The sequence below is a fragment of the Narcine bancroftii genome, chromosome 2 (assembly GCF_036971445.1).
Source record: "Narcine bancroftii isolate sNarBan1 chromosome 2, sNarBan1.hap1, whole genome shotgun sequence".
Lineage (NCBI taxonomy): Eukaryota > Metazoa > Chordata > Chondrichthyes > Torpediniformes > Narcinidae > Narcine > Narcine bancroftii.
This window is the reverse complement of record NC_091470.1, coordinates 78,302,540-78,321,955: the sequence shown is the minus strand read 5'-3', so window position 1 is coordinate 78,321,955 and position 19,416 is coordinate 78,302,540. Positions and strand designations below refer to the sequence as shown.

The 19,416-nt window shown below is 46.2% G+C and overlaps 1 protein-coding gene across 2 annotated transcripts in view; it reads left to right on the top strand.

Annotated features, from left to right (window-relative positions):
* The window catches only part of plekhh1 (pleckstrin homology domain containing, family H (with MyTH4 domain) member 1), a 144,523-nt gene that overhangs the window by 19,077 nt on the left and 106,030 nt on the right, over nucleotides 1-19,416 (top strand). For both annotated transcript variants that reach the window (XM_069917177.1, XM_069917178.1), the window contains exons 3-4: nucleotides 8,489-8,551; nucleotides 15,644-15,793. In XM_069917177.1, coding sequence (XP_069773278.1) covers nucleotides 8,489-8,551; nucleotides 15,644-15,793 — 213 coding nt within the window. The remainder of the gene's footprint in view (nucleotides 1-8,488; nucleotides 8,552-15,643; nucleotides 15,794-19,416) is intronic.

Here is a 19,416-nt window from a genome sequence, read left to right as displayed (position 1 = left end):
GAGGGAGCGGGTTTCTTTCTCCGCAGCGGGCCTCTTCGGACAGGTAAGGCCTTCACCTTTTTCCTCCTTTGTCTTCTCTTCCTCTCTTCTTACCGTTGCTTTCGATTTTTCTTTTTTTGTCGCCATCTTCTTTCCACCTTTATACTCACTTTTCTGTAACTTTTATTTCTGTGCCTTTGTGTTTTCTTTTGTTTTTCCCGACTTTTCTGGAGAGGGCTGGAGTTCACCGTCTGGCCACTACTCCATCACGTGACTCCTCTACCTTCGTTCAACTTGAGGGCTCAAAAGCTGTAGGCAGGGTCAGGAACTTGGGGCGAGGCTATTCAGGAGGGAAATGGGGAAGCATCCTCTCAAACAGAGGCAAGGTGGAAATCGGGAATCTTCCGCTCAACAAGACTGTGGGCAGCAGTGGAGTCAGGGCTGAGATGGATAGAACCTTGTGAGGCTCATCAAAGGAAAGGCAGGTAAATGGGGCAGAAGGTACAGAGTGGAGGTGTTCTAATTGACAGCACTCTGAATGGAGGCCTCCTGCCTCCAATATGCTTCTGGTAAATTCAGACACAAAGTTTCAGGCAAGATGGAGCTTGGAGACATCTGAATAAGAGGCCAAGAGGAGAGCATTAGAACGTGAATGAATGAGAGTTTATTGTCAACTAAAGGCCGACTGTCGAGTGTGACTGAGCCATGGCAGAAACTACTTTTCATCCTTATTATAATAAATATGGATGCATTATGGGCTGGAGCAGAAAGGTCTGAGTTTATGGGGCTGTGAGACTTAAGTGGGAGATCTCAGTCGTGCTGTAGTTCTCCCTCCATCTCTAAGAAACGGCATGTTACAGTAGTGCTGTACACAAAGGGCTGTAGGAACCCAATAAGTCACACAGCAACTTTCGGAAGTAAAAGTGTAACCAATGTTTCAGGCCTGATCCCTTCGTCCGGCTATGAGCAAAAGGCAGACAAGCACTTGAGACCTGCCAAATTTCTCCAGCATTTTTGTATAGTGTACTGCAATCACAGTGTCTGCAGACTTTCCTGTTTAACTCCAAGTTACCATGGATTTGGTCCTCTGTTGCAGTTCAGCCGCATGTCTGGTTGTTGGCCCAGTTGTGTAGTTGGACGTTACAGTGCCTGATCATGTTACCTTTTAACTTGTTGAAACTGTGTGTGTAAGAAATCAGACTGTGCTGGTTTGGGGTATGTGTGTGATAAGATTTCTACTGAATGGATTTGGGTGGAAGTCAGGAACAAGAAGGGGCAATAAACACAATGGGTGTATATTTTAGACTCTAACAATAACAGTGTCATCGATGAGCAGGTAGGGAGGCTGACTCCAGAAAGGTGCAAAAATAATAATGTAGTGATTGGTAATTTTAACTTTCCTAATATTGATTGGCACCATATTGAAGTGAAGGGTTGGATGGAGTGGAATTTGTTAGGTGTGTTCAAGAGGGTTTTCTGACAAAGCATGTAGATAGGCCAACCAGGTATTTAAAATAAACCAGGTCAGGTGTCAGATCTCTCAGTGGGCGAACATTTGGAGAAAATGAGCCCAACTCCTTCTCCTTTACCACAGCACTGGAGAAGGATAGGAATAGACAATTTGGGAAAACATTTAATTGGGTTAGGAGAAAATTTGATGTTATTAGGCAGGTGCTCTGGAGCATAAAGTAGAACCAGATGTATTCAGTGAGGGGGGGGGGGTGTTGGGAATCTACAACAGAAATGTGGGCCAAAAGGCCTGTACTGTGCTGTAGAGTTTTATGTTTAATTTCAAACCTGGTTTCACTGATAAGATGTACCATTCTTGGAGCCTATTCAACTGTGCTGGGCAGGTGTCAAATGTAGATCAGTGCCCGACCAAGTTCAGAAATTCGATCTCCAAGCCTTCCTGAGGTTTCCTTCCTCACTCACCCACCACTTTGGTTCCATCATCCCACTCGCTCACTTCTGTTCCACCTCGTCTCTCTTTATACCACCTTCACCTTCCCTTCTTATCAGTACTGGCAGCCATCTTCGGACATGCACCTTCGGACATCGGACATGGGCTCCACTGCCAGAGCATGCTCTCTGCCAGTGTGGCAGCAGATCCCTTTTGAACGCTGACTTGTTTCTTCTGTGGAATAATTTTCTGAAGCAGTGCAGGAGAAGAGCAGAATACAATAACAAAACATACCCCACTCTGCTGGAGGAGCTCAGCGGACCAAGCAGCACAGTGGGAGAAAAGAACGGCAGGTGTTTTGAGATGGAGCCCTTCCTCAGCATTCAAGGTCAGCCATTCTTTCTCTCCCACTGATGCTGCTTGGCCCCCTGAGCCACTCCAGGAGATTGTATCTTTTTTTACTCCACATTTTGACGTTTGCAGTCTCTCGTGTGCCCAATGCAATAGGTTTCCTTACTTTTCCAAGGACCTCTATTGGAGCATCAGTTCACCGGGGCTGGCAGCTGGTTCCTTTGTTTCACCCTCACCCACCCTGCCTCCAGTTCGGCCCACAGATCTGAAATGCTTCCCACAAATATCTCTTTCCCCTGAGGCTCTCCTTAATGCCTGTCTCACGATTTTAGTCTCGTGACTACATGCTAGGTGTCAGATTTTCTTTAATGCTCTTCCTGCCGGGCGCACTCAAGATGTTTTGTATGTGAAGGGTGCTTACAAATGGCCGTAGTGCTTAACTTGCATGTTGGTCGCAGCACCACTTCCACCGAATACTGTGAAGGACTCTCACAAGAAGGCAGCTAACTGTCTGCATAAATGGTAGACAATGAAAGTCCAAGGTCCGTCAACTTTGTCTTCATCCTGCGGGTCAGCTGCAAGTTATAATAGGAACAGAGTTGTTTACTAATCATACTAATTGGTCACTATTCATTTTAAAAAAAAAATAATTTTAATCCTACACCACAGTAGAAAGCCCTCCTGACCCATGAAACATAGAAACATAGAAAATGGGTGTAGGAGCAGGCCATTTGGCCCTTCAAGCCTACACTGCCATTCATTATGATTATGGCTGATCAGTACCCGGTTCCTGCCTTCTCCCCATACTCCCTAATCCCCTTGGACACAAGGGCCAAATCTAACCTACACTTAAAGATTGACAGGGAACTGGCCTCAACTACTTCCTGTGGCAAAGAATTCCACACATTTACCACTCTCTGAGAGAAGAAATTTTTCCTCATCTCAGTCCTAAAAAACTTCCCCCTTATCCTTAAACTATGCCCCCTGGTTTTAGTTTTTCCCAGCATTGGAAACAAATGCTGGGTGGTTGGCTCTGTAATAGTGTTGCGCGAACAACAATGCCGCCCTAATTATTCTCTAGCTAACCTGGGCGTGGAATCATGGAGGTCTTGGCATAGAAACTGGCCCTTCAGCCCATCCTGTCTGTGGTGACCCAGAAGTACCAGTCTATACTCATCCCATTTACCAGCAGTCTGCTGTCTTCGATGTGTTGGCGAGTTGCATGCCTTGCAGTCAATCAGCCAGCCATTTCAGTTATTTTTTTAAATTTCAATTCCATTTTTAAAAGTTATGGTTCCCAGTTTATTTTCAGACATTACCTTGGCCCAGTATGTAACGAGAACAGCCCCTTCTCTCCCTGCCCAGCCTCTTTCTCCGTCCTGTATTTACCAATCCTTCACACCAGTGGGCACGTTTTCTCCCTATCTACTCCTGCATGCCCTTTCCATTTCTGGCTGAATCTCTCGAGCCACCCCTGCATTGATTGGGAACATCCCATCTTCTCTGTGCCTCTGCAAACCCACACGAACGATGAGAGCCTGAGGAAACAAACCCATCCTTCATCCTGTACCAGACAACATTGGGAATCATTGAAGAAGGTTATACCATAAACTCACACACACATCAGTAAAAGCAAGCTCAATAAATTATAAGAATCTGTTCAAGTCACAATGCCAGTTGGAATGATAATCTTTATGCAGAATGAACAGTTAACTCCAGTGTGCACCTGCTTAAGAGTTTTGCAGAATGTTGTGCCAATATCTTTAGCAGAGATGTAATGAAGGGGTCATTATTGATGTCCACAGCACTGCCCCCTCTCATTTTTGCTATTATGCTGAAAGTCGCATTTCAATTCCTGCAAACCCATGGAAGTGGAAGCCGAGAATGATCTTGGCTAGCAGATCACAGGCCAAACAAAGCACCCTGTGTGCTTGTGGATGCACAGCAGTGCAGGGGTTAATCCTATGTGGGTTGGAGGGCCACGGAAGTGGCCTTTTGTATTGGGGAAGGAGCAGTATTCATCCAGAGCCAAATCTACTTCAACAAAGGGTGTCCTTTGAAATTAAATAAAGCTGTCTATTGCAAATAGATTCCAAAGGGACGCATAGCCTTAGTTATAAGGCAGGCCTTTGCACTGGAGAGAGAGCCAGCAGGAGAAACAAGCACATTAAAGACACAGGCATGGGTGCACCTGTCCACAGATCATGTATGCTTTATACACTCCCGCTAAAGTTCCAGGTCTTGTGACTCCTTTCTGGGGCCATTGCATAAGCCATGAACAGCTGGATAAGTAACAGATTGTCTCATGATTCACCTGACCCAGGGCTGCAGTGCTGCCTTTTTTCTCTTGGGCAGTCACTCTGGTTCAAGGGTGACTTGCTGCGATTCCAGATATGTGAGGTGACTTGAACATTTTGCCACAGATGGGGAGTAAGGAGCCAGGTGGGTGAGTAGTTTGTAAAGAGGTGCACTCCTTCTGCCACAGAACTTCAGGTTCAAGGACTTTTTCTTTCCTGCTGTTATCAGACTCTTGAATGGGCCTCTCACTTGTAAAAGATGGCACTCCTGCAATTTTTTAACTGCAATTTTGTCTACATCCTGCCCTCTGTCCCAGTAACAGTATACCTTGTACTTTTCGATTTACACCTTGAACTTTCATGACCTGGTGAACTTAAATATGGGTTGACCTGCCTGATAACACCCAAAATAAAGCTTTTCAATAAACAATGCAATTCAATGACACATGGTGTTTGTCTGATGCAGATGCTTGGGCTCAGTTCTCAATACCTCTCCTCAACCCTTTGAGCAGTCCTGGGCCACAGGTTCCCTGAAGTTGGAGTGATATTGCAATGTTTCTTGTTGATTATTTTCTTGTGTAGACCTGGTCCCCTCTCCTTATGACAGAGCCTTGGGTGCCTGCTTCCATACATGTGGAGGGCGGTGCAGAATACGGTGAGGTCGACTGTGTCTGAGGATCTGAACTCCGCAGCACGGTCATGACGTCACAAGTCACAGGCTCTTACAGTAAGTCCTCAGCACCGTGTGGGACGCAGGGATTCCCGCAGCCTCCACCTGCTGCTTTCCCTCCCCACTGCGCAGAAGCAGGCCTTTCGGGCAACTTCACCCAGTCCGACCATCCATTTCCCAGCAGTTGCCCCATGGCCCGTGCACATTGTACTCATGGGCAAAGCAAAAAGAACAGACAGGTAATGATTCACCCAGTGCCATGTAAAGAAAGGGCTTTGGGTCCAGTGATCAGAATTCTGGCACCCAGGAGTAGTTCATGAAGGAGCCTCATCAGATGTTTCCTGGGTAACATCCAGTGCAGTGTTTTACTGTGCAATGGACTAGTTGAATAATTGGTGAAGTGGTGGGGGGGGGGGTGGGGGGTGCACAATGCAGAAGGGAGAGCATTGTGATATGATTGGGTCTGGGTGGATGGGGCACTTAGTTATAGCACTGGAACTGAGGGAAGTCAACCCACTTGGTTGGGGGGGGGGGTGGGTTGGTGAAAGCTTATCCCCAGTATGGTAGGGAGTGAGAAACCAGAATGAAAGCCTGGCCAGCATGTGATATAAAGAACATGAATGTGTTACAGGATAAAAGCCAAGTTAGTACAGTGCTCTTACAGTGCCAGCGAACAGGGTTCAAATCCAGTGCTGTCTGCCTGTACCTTCTCTCCATGTCTTCATACATTTCCTCAGGGTTCTCTGAATTCCTCCCACTCTTCAAAAGCATACGGGGTTTTGGGTTAATTGGTTTAATTGGGCGGCAGGGGCTCAAGAGCTGAAAGGGTCTGTTACATGCTGTAGGTTTAAATTTAAATAAATTTTAACATTTAAATCTGCACATGGGTTCATAATGTTTTCACTATCACAGAGACAGGGCTCGAGAGAAGGTGGAGGAGATTAGGTTGCAGATGTGTGCAGAGTACATATTGATAAATCTTGCTTTCATCGCTTCTGTCCCAACTCTGCTTTGGACTTGAGACTGATCTTCCTCATTGGATGGACAGCACAGAACTTGATGTGAGAAACTCGATATACTTGGTCGGACATGCCAGTCATTCCTACATAGGCAGGTCCCATTACATGAGATAGAACAATGCCTTGACTGCCAAACTTCTGCCTCCATAGTAAGACTACTTGCAACCACTCTCACTTTTCATCTCTGCCCCTGCCCCAGATCGCCTACAACTGAACTCTTCACCCACAATAGGGTTGTCCACCAGCAGAATCACCGTCTCATGGCGCCATACGCCCAGATTCAGTCCTGACCTCTGGCACTGTTCGTGTGGAGTTTGTACATTCTCTGTGGGACCATGTAGATTTCCTCTGGATACTCCAGCTTTTTAAAAAATTTTGGGAGGCCAACATTTCAAATCGGTGTGTGGAGCTGAGGAGCAACTTGCCAGCTAATGCAGTTTCAGGTCCAGAGGTTGTGAGCTGACAGCTGGGAATTTAATTGAGATGCTTGAATTATCCCTAAAGCAGATGGGAAGGTACTTGAGCTTCCTGGGGAAGGGGCTCATGTTCCTATGGCTTCTCCCTGTTTACTACATAATCCCTCCTGCAGCCACCCACAGCTTCTTGGACTTCAAAGAGCCAGTGCAGTGGAGAAACCTGTTCTGTGCCTTTAATAACTTCCTCAGAAGCTGCATGGGCTCGATGGGAGGTGGGGTGGAGGGGCGAGAGTGCCAGAGGTTGGTTCAGACAAGCTGTGTAATTGCTTAACACACATCCAGCAGGTGATCTATGAAACTCGAGACTCTCCCGCTTTCTTCCTGTCTGGTGCATGTATGTTTTTCTTTTCAGTGAATCCCATAAAGGATTTAAACTGTTTCCTTTCCACTCCGAGCATGTTTTGGATCAAAGTTGAGGCTGCACTCTACAATTACCCACCAGCTGCATGCGGGCTTATTTGTTACAGCCAGCAGCTCGATCGGGGGCGGGGTGGGGGGGGTGGCGGGCAGGGGGGTTGGGGAGAGGAGAGATCTCGGCTTTCTTTAGACTGGTCAGAAGTGCATTTCTGTAGCACTGCTCCCTCCATCTTTGAAGTGTTATCTATGGCCCTTCATTGCACCTACAAGCCCAACACAGACCCAATCCCCGAGCAGTCTGATTTAGGTCTTTTAAGGTAGTCTCTGCTGACTATCAATCACCCACTTGCACTCATTTTTTAATTATTTTTCTCAACTGTCCCTTAATTCTATCTTTCGACCTGCACACTATGGGCAACATACAGCAAACCAGTTAACCTACCAATCCACAAGTTTTTGGGACAGGGGAGGAAATCAGAGGAAACCCATGCAGACACAGGGAGAACTTACAAACCCATGCAGACGGCAGTCTGGGTCAGGATCGAACCTGTGTCTCTGAAGCTGTGAGGCGCTACCTCTAGCAGCTGTTCCGCTGCAGTGTCCAGTGAACTCTGGTCTTTGTTTCCAGTGGTGTGGTCTTCGGTATCATGTCCCACTTTGCTGCACGGGAAGGTGGATAATGAGTTTGAAGCCTGCAGCATAACCCAACTGGTGATCCGGATTCTCAAATCTCACTCCCCAGAGGTATCCTTTCCAAGCAGGAAGTGATAGTGGCCTCCAGCAGTGGGGAGTTGCAGGGCAGTACTTTCAGGAGGGTTTAAAAGGAGGAGGGTTAAGGGAATCTGTAGAATGAACTGCTCGATCTTTCCTTGTGAGGCCTTCTTCCTCAATAAGTAGAGGTTTATTATCACATGATTGTGCATACACAACATGATGAAACAGTAGGTGCTTTCACACTGTTCCTGAAGCCGGTATTTTATCAGCTTTTTACTGTTTCACCTGCCTGTGTAAACAGGACCAACATGATGTCGAGGGTCATTTTCGTCCCAGTACTTGCCCACCAAGGTAAGTAGTTCTGGTGATGTTAAAATGGACCTTTGTGTGTGGTAAGAGAGCTGCGTTAAAATTCTGGAGTTGTACAATGCTGAACAGAGCCCTTCAGCCCAACACATCCATGTGACCCATTTGCCCATCTACCCTCGTCCAATTTGTCCACATTAGGATAAATACCAATTTAAGCATCTGTCCAACCCTACACCTTAGATCTACTTTTAATCAGCTTAAAGCCATGCCTTCTTGCTTTTGGTACTTACCCGTGTGTTCGCAAGTACCTCATCACTGGGAAAGCCTCTTGATGGAAAAGGTACCACAATGAGTAAAGGGTCTCTCCTTTTGTTACTTGAAGCATTGCCTAACCCTTACTTTCTTTTCTCGTGCAGATGCAGGAGTTGGAACAAAGAGTGATTGAGGCAGACCAGCGGGCTGAGACAGCAGAGAGACAGGTACAGTCTGTTGTATCGTAGAAATTGCTATATTCTATTGTATCTTGCCCTAAATCTCATGAATGGGAGCTCGGGAGAGTGTAGTGAAAGGGTGCTCTCAGCTCCAGTCTTGTGAAGGGTAATGCCAACATGAGGAGTGTTCTGTCTGAAGAGGTAACTGAAATCTTTTAGGACATTAGCTAGGGCTCCTGGCAAAGATGTCCATGCAGGTCTCAAGGTGTAATACATATGAATGCTATTTATGCATGCTGAGCCTTGGAGGAAGTCTGCCCATATCTGGTGTGTTTTTCCTAGAGAACTGAAGAAGGTTGTCATACCTTCTCTTCTTGTCTATGGATGTTCAGTTGTTCACCCAACACCCCCCACTGCCCCCACGCTCAATCCTTGTAAGATGGAATGGTCTGGAAGCTGTGAGTTACCATGACCCGATGGCTGGTACTGAGGTTGAGGTTGTAGGAGGTCATTGGTCAATGGGGATAGATGCCAATGCTTGAGCATTGGCCCTGCAGAGAGCCCCGTTTCAGGGGTGGGGGGGGCTAAGGGGGTGTCGTAAAGCCTGGCTCATCTGCCAGTGATCAGAAGCCGTTTTCCAGGCCAGAATGTTGGGAGATCACACCAAACTTTGAGCATTACATTACTACTCCCGTACCCTGGGAAAGTTTTGGACAAAGAGGTGCTGCTGCTATTGAAAGACTTGCCCCAGAGACAAAATGGCCCAGAAATGAGATAAACATTCTTTTAGCAATTTGGCAGCACAGAGGCCTTTCCTTGGAGCAACAAGGAAGAATTTTTAAGCCCAAGGTAATGGGTGGAGAATTGCATTCAGCAACAACCAGGCAGAGACCAGGTTGGATAGAATTTTTACATAGTAGGGGAATTAAGGGAAATGGGGGGAAAAGGCAGGCAGGTGGAGATGAGCCGAGCATCAGATCAGCCATGATCTCATTAAATGGTGGAGAAGGTTCGACGGTCTGGATGGCCTCTTCCTGCTTCTTTTAGCAAACCATGCTGTCAGTTCTCCCCCTCCCTCACCTCTCTGTCCACTGTTCAAAAGGCAATGGGAACTGTGTACTGAGTATCTCTGCCCATGCCAGGTGTTTGATTTGTCTGCTAACCTGATCTGAACTTGCACCCTCCAGTCACCACAACTCTCCGTTGGTAAAAAAAAAATATTGTGTCCTCTTTCCCCACCCTGCCACAACCTGTCTCTGCACTGAGAAACCTTTCGAGGTTTAGGTTTATTCCCATGAGAGTCACAGTCTGGAGACTTGGGGCTGAGTTGATTTTTCCTCATTCTGACTGCTCTCAGATTCAGGAGGTCTCACCTCTCCATTAAACTTACTATCCTGTCTGCAAACCAGCCAGGGAGGTTTGTGGGCTGTTTGTCAAGGAGGTTATCCATCTCCTGGAATACTTTGTCCCATGTGGTATCATTCCTGCATTGAATCACGCTCCCTGGCTTCAGAATCCTTCCATTTAACCTCATTCTTGTCCTCTCTGACAAGAAAATCTCTAGTGATGGTGTTTTCTGAGTACAGTGCTGTCAAGAATGGTGGCGGGCAGTGTAGCTGGTAGTGCTGTGACCTCGCAGCTCTAAAGGCCCGGGTTCCATCCTGGCCTCGGATGCTGTCTGTGCGGAGTTTGTGCCTTCTCCCTATGACTGTGTTTCCCCTGTGTGCTCCAGTTTTCTCCCAAAGATGTGTGAGCTGGTGGTGTGATTGGCAGCTGGAATCGGAATCGCAGCATCCTAGTGCAAACATTCATACTATAACTTACAACTTACAATAAAAAGTAAAAATAATAGTGCACGAAAAGTAAGGCCTTGTCTTTGGTTCATTGATCATTCAGGAATCTGATGGTAGTGGGGAAGAAGCTGACTCTGTGCCGCTGAGTGCTCGTCTTTGGGTTCTGTTCCTTTTCCCCCGATGGTAGCAGAATGAAGAGGGCATGGTGGGGGTGGTGGTGGTGAGGATAGAGGCTGCTTTCTTAAGACTCCGCCTCATGTAAATGGTGAAGTCTGGTGCCTGTGATGATGCAGGATGAGTTAACAACCCTCTAGAGTTTATTCTTGTCCTGAGAGTTAGTGCTTCCATACCAGGCATTGATGTAACCAGCCTGAATGCTCTCCACGGTACAACTGTAGAAGTTTATGAGTCTTTGTGACATACTGAATCTCCTCAGACACCTCACACAGTGTAGCCACTGGCGAGCCTTCTTTGTGATTGCATCAACATGGAAACTCCAGGACAGATCCTCGGAGATGTTGACATCCAGGAATTTGGAGATCTTGACTCTCTCCAGTACTGTGCCCTCGATGAGAACTGGGTCGTGTTCCCCTGACTTCCTCCTGAAGTTCACAATTATTTCCTTGGTTTTGCTAACCTTGAGCATAAGGTTGTTGTCGTTACACCATTCAATGACCTGATCCATCACCCTCCTGTACGCTTCCTCATTGCTGTTTGTGATTCTGCCGACAACTGTGGTGTCATTGGCAAACTTGAAGATAGCATTGGAATTGTGCCTGGCCACACAGTCGTGAGTATATAATGAGTGGAGCAATTGGCCTTAGTGGTCAGGTAGAATCCAAGGAGAGTTGTGGAGAATGTAGGGAGAATAAGTCACAGAGAACAGAATTGACGGGGTTGCTCTGCTGGGAGCCGGCATGGACCTGATGAATGGGCTAAATGGCCTTGTTCTCTGTTCTAGCAAATAAGCAAGAAGTTAGCACTGGTTCTCAACATGTTTTTTCACCCACAGAACACTTTAAGTATTCATTTACTTACGATGGACCATTTACAACATGCCCCACAAGCCACCAGTGGGAGTGTGATGCGGAGGGAGCACTGGCACGTTTGAGGCTCTTCCCAGACCACTGAGGGTGGGGCAGGATTGTTTTGTTTTGGTGGAAAATGTTTTGAGAAACTTTTTTTCCATTGTCAAATTTACAACCTTGTTTTTCCCATTGCTTATTTATGATATTGGTGACACTTGTCTCACTGTGGACCATCTCTAATAAATCTGCGCACCGCCAGTGATCAGCAAACTACAGGTTGAGAAGTATTGATGATAATGGGTCTGAACGCAATGTCCTTGTGTTTGTTGGTGAAGGTAGCGCTGAGTTAATGATGTGGGGACTCTCTGAAGGTCAGGGTGAGCAAGATTGTGCAGTGCACTGCCCTGTTTCCTAGGTGACTGGATTTGGCACTAGATCTGTGTTCAGAGGAGGTTCCCACAGCTCCCCCAGCAACTAAAGAATCATTAAACCCCTGGCCAGTGGAGAACCTGGCTTCACAGTTCACTTGCTTACTTCACTGAGTGCGCCAGGGAAACGTCCCGGGGTGAGGAAAGGAGCGGAGAACTCTGCAGAATGAGTCACTTTATTGGCCGTAAATGAGCAGGGGCTTACCTTTCCCACGCCCTCACCCGAGCTGGGAGGCCACTTCCTCCTTCAGTCTTTGTCAGTGTTCTCTGTCATTCTGGCCTCTCCTTGCCTGCCGCTTCCTCTAATGGTAACTCACACCCCTCCCTCCACAGTCCTGTTTACCTTCACAGCCCTAATCCATTTCTCCATCTGGCAGGGTTAACATTCCCCCAACTTGCTTTTGTACTCCTTGAATTTGCCCCTTTTCTCAGCGGGTCAGCCTCCTCAGACCTGCAGCCCCCCCCTCCATTCATCATCGTACTCTCCCTCTAGCTGCCTGGGAGCCTCCCTCCTTCCCTCCCTAAACAGTCAACACCCAAGCACAGCATTCCGACCCCTCCTGGTTAGCTGTGCAAATGTCCTCGCAGCTATAATTTTCATCTTCGTAGAAAGCAAAACCCTAGATCAGGAGTCAACCTCATCCCTCTATTCCCCATATTCTCTGGTTCCTTTGGCGCTTGAGAAAATCCATCTTATTCTTTAATGGACAGAGCATCAATATAGGAGAGAGAGGCGAGACAATTCAGAATGCCAAATAGCCCCTGAATTAAATTGTCAAGGATCCATCCTTGCCTCCCCATTCCATACTTCAAGAGGCAATGGGTTCAAAGCATCACCTCTGTCAAGCCCTCTTGATCTCTCTGCTGAACTCCCGGACAGAATGGTGGTGCAGTTAGAGCAGCTACTGCCTTGGAGTTCCAACAAGCCAGGTTCAATCCTAGTCTCTGGTGCCATCTGTGTGGTTTGCATGTCCTCCCTGTGAATGCGTGGGCTCCATCCGCCCCCCCCCCCACCCCCACCCAATGCTCTGGGTTCCTGCAGATTGGTAGGTTAATTGGCTGCTGTTATGTTGAAAGAAGGGGATGTTGATGGGAATGTGGGTTACAGGGACAATAGGTGGGAGAAATGAGATGGATCCGTGAACCAGCACATTCTCATTGGGCTCTGGAGGAGTGACTGACCCTTCACTGATCTCCTCCTATGTCTTTATAAATATGTGGCCCTTTTCTCCTTCATCTCTTGCCCCACGAGGTGATCCTGTTTCCTCGTCGCACCAACTTCATCCTCGGGTAAGGGGACAACTGCTGTTATTTCCTGATGAAGGGTTTTGGTCAGAAACGTCAACTGCCTTTTGCCTTCCACAGTTGCTGCCTGACTCGCTGAGTTCCTCCAGCTCTGTGTGTTGCTCCAGTGTTCTAGCAACTGCAGTCTATCCTATTTGCTAGCTATTGTCATCGTCAGTTGCTCCTGTGACACACCTTCAGACGTTCCACATCAATGAAGACCTCCACCTTGAAATAACAAGCAGACGAGTTAAATGCAGGAGTGGACCATTTTGGCCCTCAAGCCTGCTCTGCCATTTCAGCAAGATGGTGGCTGATCTGATTGCACATTCCCGCTGCTCCCTGAAAGTAGCTGCCAAAACATCATCGGGTTGAGGGGGCCATGAAGGCTGGGGTGGAATTGAACTGGACTTCCAGAGGCCAGGAACGTTCACTGTGGTTAGACCTGCTTCCATTCTCCCACCGTTGGTCCTGCCAGCCTGCCCATCTTTGTGGCATCCCTCCCCCTTCTCATGCTTATCGGAAAATGCAGTTACAGTAAACAAGAACATCTGGCAGCACTGGGGTTGAATGCAGTACACAAAAGTGCTGGAGAAACTCAGCAGGTCATGCAGTCGCCATAGGAAGTAAAAGGTGGTCAATGTTTCGGGCTTGAGCCCTTCAAATGCTCCCAATTGAATTAAAGCCAATTGATCCTGCAAATCTGAAATAAAAACAGAAAATACAGAAAACAGATGTTCAGAAGGACAGGCAGCATCCGTGGAAAGAAAGATGAATAATGTTCTCTCCCCTACTATCTTCTCTACTGCTGAAAACTTGCTTGTGTTTTTATAGAACCCAGTTCAGACAAAAGGTACCAGATCTGAAATGTTGAGACGGTTTCTCCTACCACAGATGCTGCCTGACCCACTGAACATTTACTGCTTTCAATAAAATGATTTGTTGCTGCTAAACCAAACAGCCTCGTGCTTATCAGTTTCACCACTAATAATCAAAGGGACTCAAGATTTGTATTTAAACATCACTTACTTCTCGCAATTCCTATGAATTTATTTCTCTCCTGCCTTTCTTGCAAATTACACCTGGAGGTTTGGGAACCCAATGGAGGCTAATGTACATATTAGGGGGACTCTGAATTAATCGAGACAATGCAGGATTAATTTAGGGGATAATCTCCAGAGTAAATGAAAAACAAGGCAAAAAAATTGCAGGATTTTTGAAAGGTCGTTTATTCCAATTGCTCGAGTTAATAGAAATTGTGCGCCAAAGTTGTTAGCCTGGAAGGATGCCATTGGGCCCTTTGGAAGTGTGTTAGCCCTGAGAGAGCAGTCTGAATAGATCCTTTCTCCCCTTCAGCAGTCCACAGCGGATCAGTGTTTACACTGTCTCATTCACGATGATCTTCCGCGTAGGCAAGACAATTCTCAACTGAATTACTTCTTCAAATCACACAGTGCATTCTCCCACCCTTCCCCACCCCCTCCATCATTTGTCAGATAACTCCTGGAGGTAGAGTAGGAGCTTAAAATGGTACCCTGGGGCCACAGAGGCGTCTCCCTGAACTTCAAAGATTTGTGACCCATCATTAGCTATATGGAAGGATTGTGGAAAGAATTCTGAGGATTAACTCTCTGGGTTGTTAATGGTGACACTTTGCTCAATTAACAAGGAAACTAGGCCCATTATTGAGACTGTGTTGAGGCAGAGATGAAGAGGAGGAGGGGGGGATGGTAATGGTGGTGCGATTCCCACACTCATGTGACCAAGTGTCAATACCTGCCTTTGGCAGACTGCAATCACAGTATGGTGTTGTGTCAACACCAGGAAGGCCTTTGTTGGCATTAACAACGACCTCACTTTCTGTAAAACCTCTTTGCCCCCCCCCTCCTCCCCATCCCTCTTTCCCTCCAGCTCCCCACCCCCATCCCACTCCATTCAGAGAGCTTCCCCCTCCCTCTGTCATTTCTCAGCTTTTTATTCACACACCTGCCTGCTTTTGGCTCGTACCTTGACCAAGGGCTCAGGCTGGAAATGTTGATTTTTTTTCTTCCTTTCCTTCCTATAGATGCTGCGAGATCTCGGACTTTCTTGTGTGTGCGTGCGTGTGAGAGGCAGTGAGAGAGGGGGACTTTGAACTGTGACCTTGGGAAGAGGCATGGCTTCAGGTTACAAGCTAAGGCAAGCTTTGTTTAGCTGATGTTAAGGGCAGACTTTAAACAAACTTGGGTGGTCATTTGTGCCTTCACTCCCATCCCTTACCAGGGAAAGCAAAATAGGCTGGTGTTCATTCCATGAAGAAAGAGTGAGCAGATATGGACAAAAACAATTAAAGGGCTGCGATTGAGTAAAAACAGGGAGAGTGTTATCACTGAGTGAACAGAGACTCACTGGGTCAGGCAGCTTCCACGGAGAGAATGTTCAGTCACTGCTTTGGGTTTGAACCCTTTATTATCAAGAGTTCTCTCCTTCCCCAGTCACTTTATCCTTAATTCCATTACTTTATCAAACACGATCAGTTCAATAATGTTAACCTGTATTTTGCGACACATTGTACTGATTGTGTAGAGTGCTTCCACTGAAGCTTACTTTTCATTTAAACCTCATCAGGTGCAAGCTTTGAGAGAGAAACTGAAAGCAGTCAATGTCCAGACTAGCGAATCGGAGAATAGTTTACTCAGGAGGTACCATGAGGTGACCAATACACTACAAGAAAAGGACGATATGATTCAGAGACTGGAACAGGAGCTGGATAAGCAGGTACCATATATGGGAGTTCCCTTTAGAGAAGGGCCTGTTTGTAATCATGTTGGAAAAATTAGCAAAGCTGCAAACAAATCTTCATTTTAAGAAAAATACCTTTGTGTTTTACTGTAATTCTACTGAGCTGACCGCCTTGGTTTACTTAGTTTGCTGGTCTGTGATGCTTGAAGGAAGAGGGGGGCATTTGATTCAGTGCAGGAAGGGGGAGGACAAATTCCTTTTCCAGTTCACAATCTGATGACTTTTCCCCATTCCTGCAACATTTTCTGGAAGAATCGGGGATTGATTTAGGAAGACTTTTTCTCATTGTGGTCTTTGAGTCATGCGGTACGGAAGTAGGCCCTTTGGCCTGTCCACACTGTCTGTCAAGCATCCATTTACACCAGTCCTAGATTATTCCCATTTATTCTCCCCATGTTCCCATCAACTCCCCCCAACTCCATCACTCACCGACACACTAAAGTTACCAATTAACCTACTATGCTTCCCATCTTTGGGGTAGAGTCATACAATGTGGAAACAAGTTCTTTAGTCCCACCTGTCCACAATGACCAAAATGTCCTACCCACGCTGGTCCCACTGCTTGCATTTAACCCATATCGCTCCAAACCCCTGTATCTGTGGGAGGAAACCACACATGGTCTTGGGAAGATGGATCATATGGACCTACTGGAGGTCAGGATCGAACCTGACTATGGTGTGCTTCTCCGCCAAATTCCCGTCTCCTCCTTTCCCAGTATCAGATTTTGGTGGCCACCTCCCTGAAAACCACCTTTAATTTATGAGCCCTGATCCATGTTTTCACTGCATCTGTGTCTGACCATATTTATTTTTACCTCTTGAGCAGCCCTGCATGAATCCAATATCAACTGTTTACCGACAATTTGCTGCATATATAATGCAAACCTTTCTGTTTTCAGTTAGGCGGATCTATGGATAGGAAGGTTTTAGAGGGATTTGGACCAGATGCAGGCATCTGGTCCTGAGGACCAGCTTGGTCAGTATGAATGAGTTGGGCCAAAGAGCCTGTTTGGTGTAGTACAACTCTTCAGGCCTAACTCTCCATCGACCACCAGCCACCTATGTACACTGGAATATCATTATGCTCTACTCTGGATCGAACCGGATTCTCTGACGCTAACGGACAGCAGCTTAGCGAGCTGACCCACTGTGCCTGAGCATTGACTACGGCAACTCTCACCCTCAAGTCAGAGCCACAAAGTTAATCAACTTTAGCGACAACAGCTGGAGACCCTGGGGAGTGTGCCAACTACAGCTTGACGGTCAGCATTGGCTCACTGGGCTGAAGGGCCTATTCTATGCTGTATATGAAATGTACAGACCAATTCCTTCTTGAGGCTCATAAGGACATAAGAAATAGAAGGAGGAGTCAGCCATTCGGCCCATCAAGCCTGCTCAGCCATTCAACACCATCATGGCTGATCTGATCATTGACAACTCGACCTACTTGCCTTTTCCCCATATCCCATAATTCCCTTCTATGTAAGAATGTGTCTAACTGAACCTTAAATACATTTAATGGAGTCGCCTCAACTGCTTCTCTGGGCAGAGAATTCCACAGATTCACTCTCTCTGGGAAAAAGGTTTTCCTCATCTCCATCTTAAATCTACTCCTCTGAATCTTGAGGCTGTGTGTCCCCTAATTCTGATCTCACCTACCAGTGAAAACAATTTTCCTGCCTCTATCTTATCTATCCTTTTCATAATTTTATGTTTCTATAAGATCTCTCATTCTTCTGAATTTGAGTGAGTATAATCCCAGGCGATTTAGTCTCTCCTCGTAAATCAATCACCTTAACTCCAAGATCAAGCTGGTGAACCTCCTCTGAACTGTCTCCATGGCCAGTATATCCTTTCTCAAGTATGGAGACTAGAACTGCACACAGTCCTCCAAGTGCGGCCTCACCAGTATCTTGTATAGTTGCAGCATGACTTCCCTGCTCTTGAATTCAATTCCTCTAGCGATGAAGGTCACTTTCCATTTGCCTTCTTAAATAACCTGCTGTACCTGCAACCCAACTTTTTGCAATTCATGCACAAGCCCTCCCAAGTCTTTTTGTACACAGCATGCTGCAGTCTTTCACCATTTAAATAATAATCCACTCTTTTATTTTTCCTACCAAATGGATGACCTTGCATTTACTCCATCTGCCAGACCTTTGCCCACTCACCTATTTCCTTTTGCAGCCTCTCCACATCCTCTGTACAATTTGCTTTTCCACTCAATTTAGTATCATCTGCAAACTTGGCTACACTCAATGTAAATGGTGAACAGCTGCGGGTCCAGCACCCCACTTACCACTGTCTGTCAATCAGAAAAAAACCCATTTATCCCAACTTTCTGCCTTCTGTCAGTTAACAAATCCTCAATCCATGCCAATGGAATTCTCCTGACTCCATTCATCTATATCTTATTGATAAGTCTCTTGTGTGCACCTTATCAAACGCCTTCTGGAAATCCACATATACAATATCAACCTGTTCCCCTCTATCTACCAGACACATTATAGCCTCAAAGAACTCCAGCAAGTTTGTCAAATAAGACCTGCCCTTTCTGAATCCATGCTGCGTCTGCCTGATGGAACCCCTGCATTATAAATGTCTCGCTATTTCATCCTTAATGACAGCTTCAGGCATTTTCCTGACGACAGACATTAAGCTAACTGCCCAATAGTTACCTGTCTTCAGCCAACATCTCTTTTTAAAAAGTGGCATTACATTTGTTTTCCAATCTGCTGGGGCCTGCCCAGAATCCATAGAATTTTGGTAAATGACTACCATCGCATTGACTATAACTCCCACCATTTCCTTCAGTACCCTGGGATGCATCCCATCGGGACCAGGGGATTTGTCCGCTTTCAGTCCCATTAGTTTGCTCATCACTATCTCTTTTGTAACAATTATTTTATCAAGGCCCTCATATCCCTATCACCTCTCTGGCATGCTGGATGTGTCTTCCACCGTGAAGACTGACACAAAATACTTGTTCAATGCCTCAGCCATTTCCTCATTACTCAATATCAATCTCCCTTTCCCATCTTCCAAGGGACCTATGCTGACTCCAGCCATCCTCTTCCGTTCTATATATTTATAAATTTTTTGGCTATCTGTTTTTATATTTTGTGCTTAATCCTTCTTCCCTTCCCTTATTTTCCGTTTAATTTTCCTTTGTTGCTTTTTAAAGTTTCCCACTACTCTTGGCTACTTTGTACACATGACCTTTTAATTTTATACTTTCCTTTATTTCCTTAGTTAACCAAGGCTGACTCTTCTCTCTCGTGCTGCCCTATTTTCATTGGGAATATATTTTTGATGAGCACTGTGGGAAAAATCTCTTTGAAACTCTTCCACTGTTCCTCAACTGTTTTGCCAACTCGCCTGGGCTCCCACTCTGCGCTGACCATTTCCTCCCTCATCCTGTTGTAGTCTCCCCTGTTCAAGCATAATACCCTAGTTTCAGATCTAACTATTGCACCCTTCCTCTATAGGAGAAATTCAATCTTACTATGATCACTTTTTCCAAGAGGGTCCCTAACTACTAGATCGTTAATTTTACCTATCTCATTGCACAATACTCGACCTAAAATAGCATTCTCCCT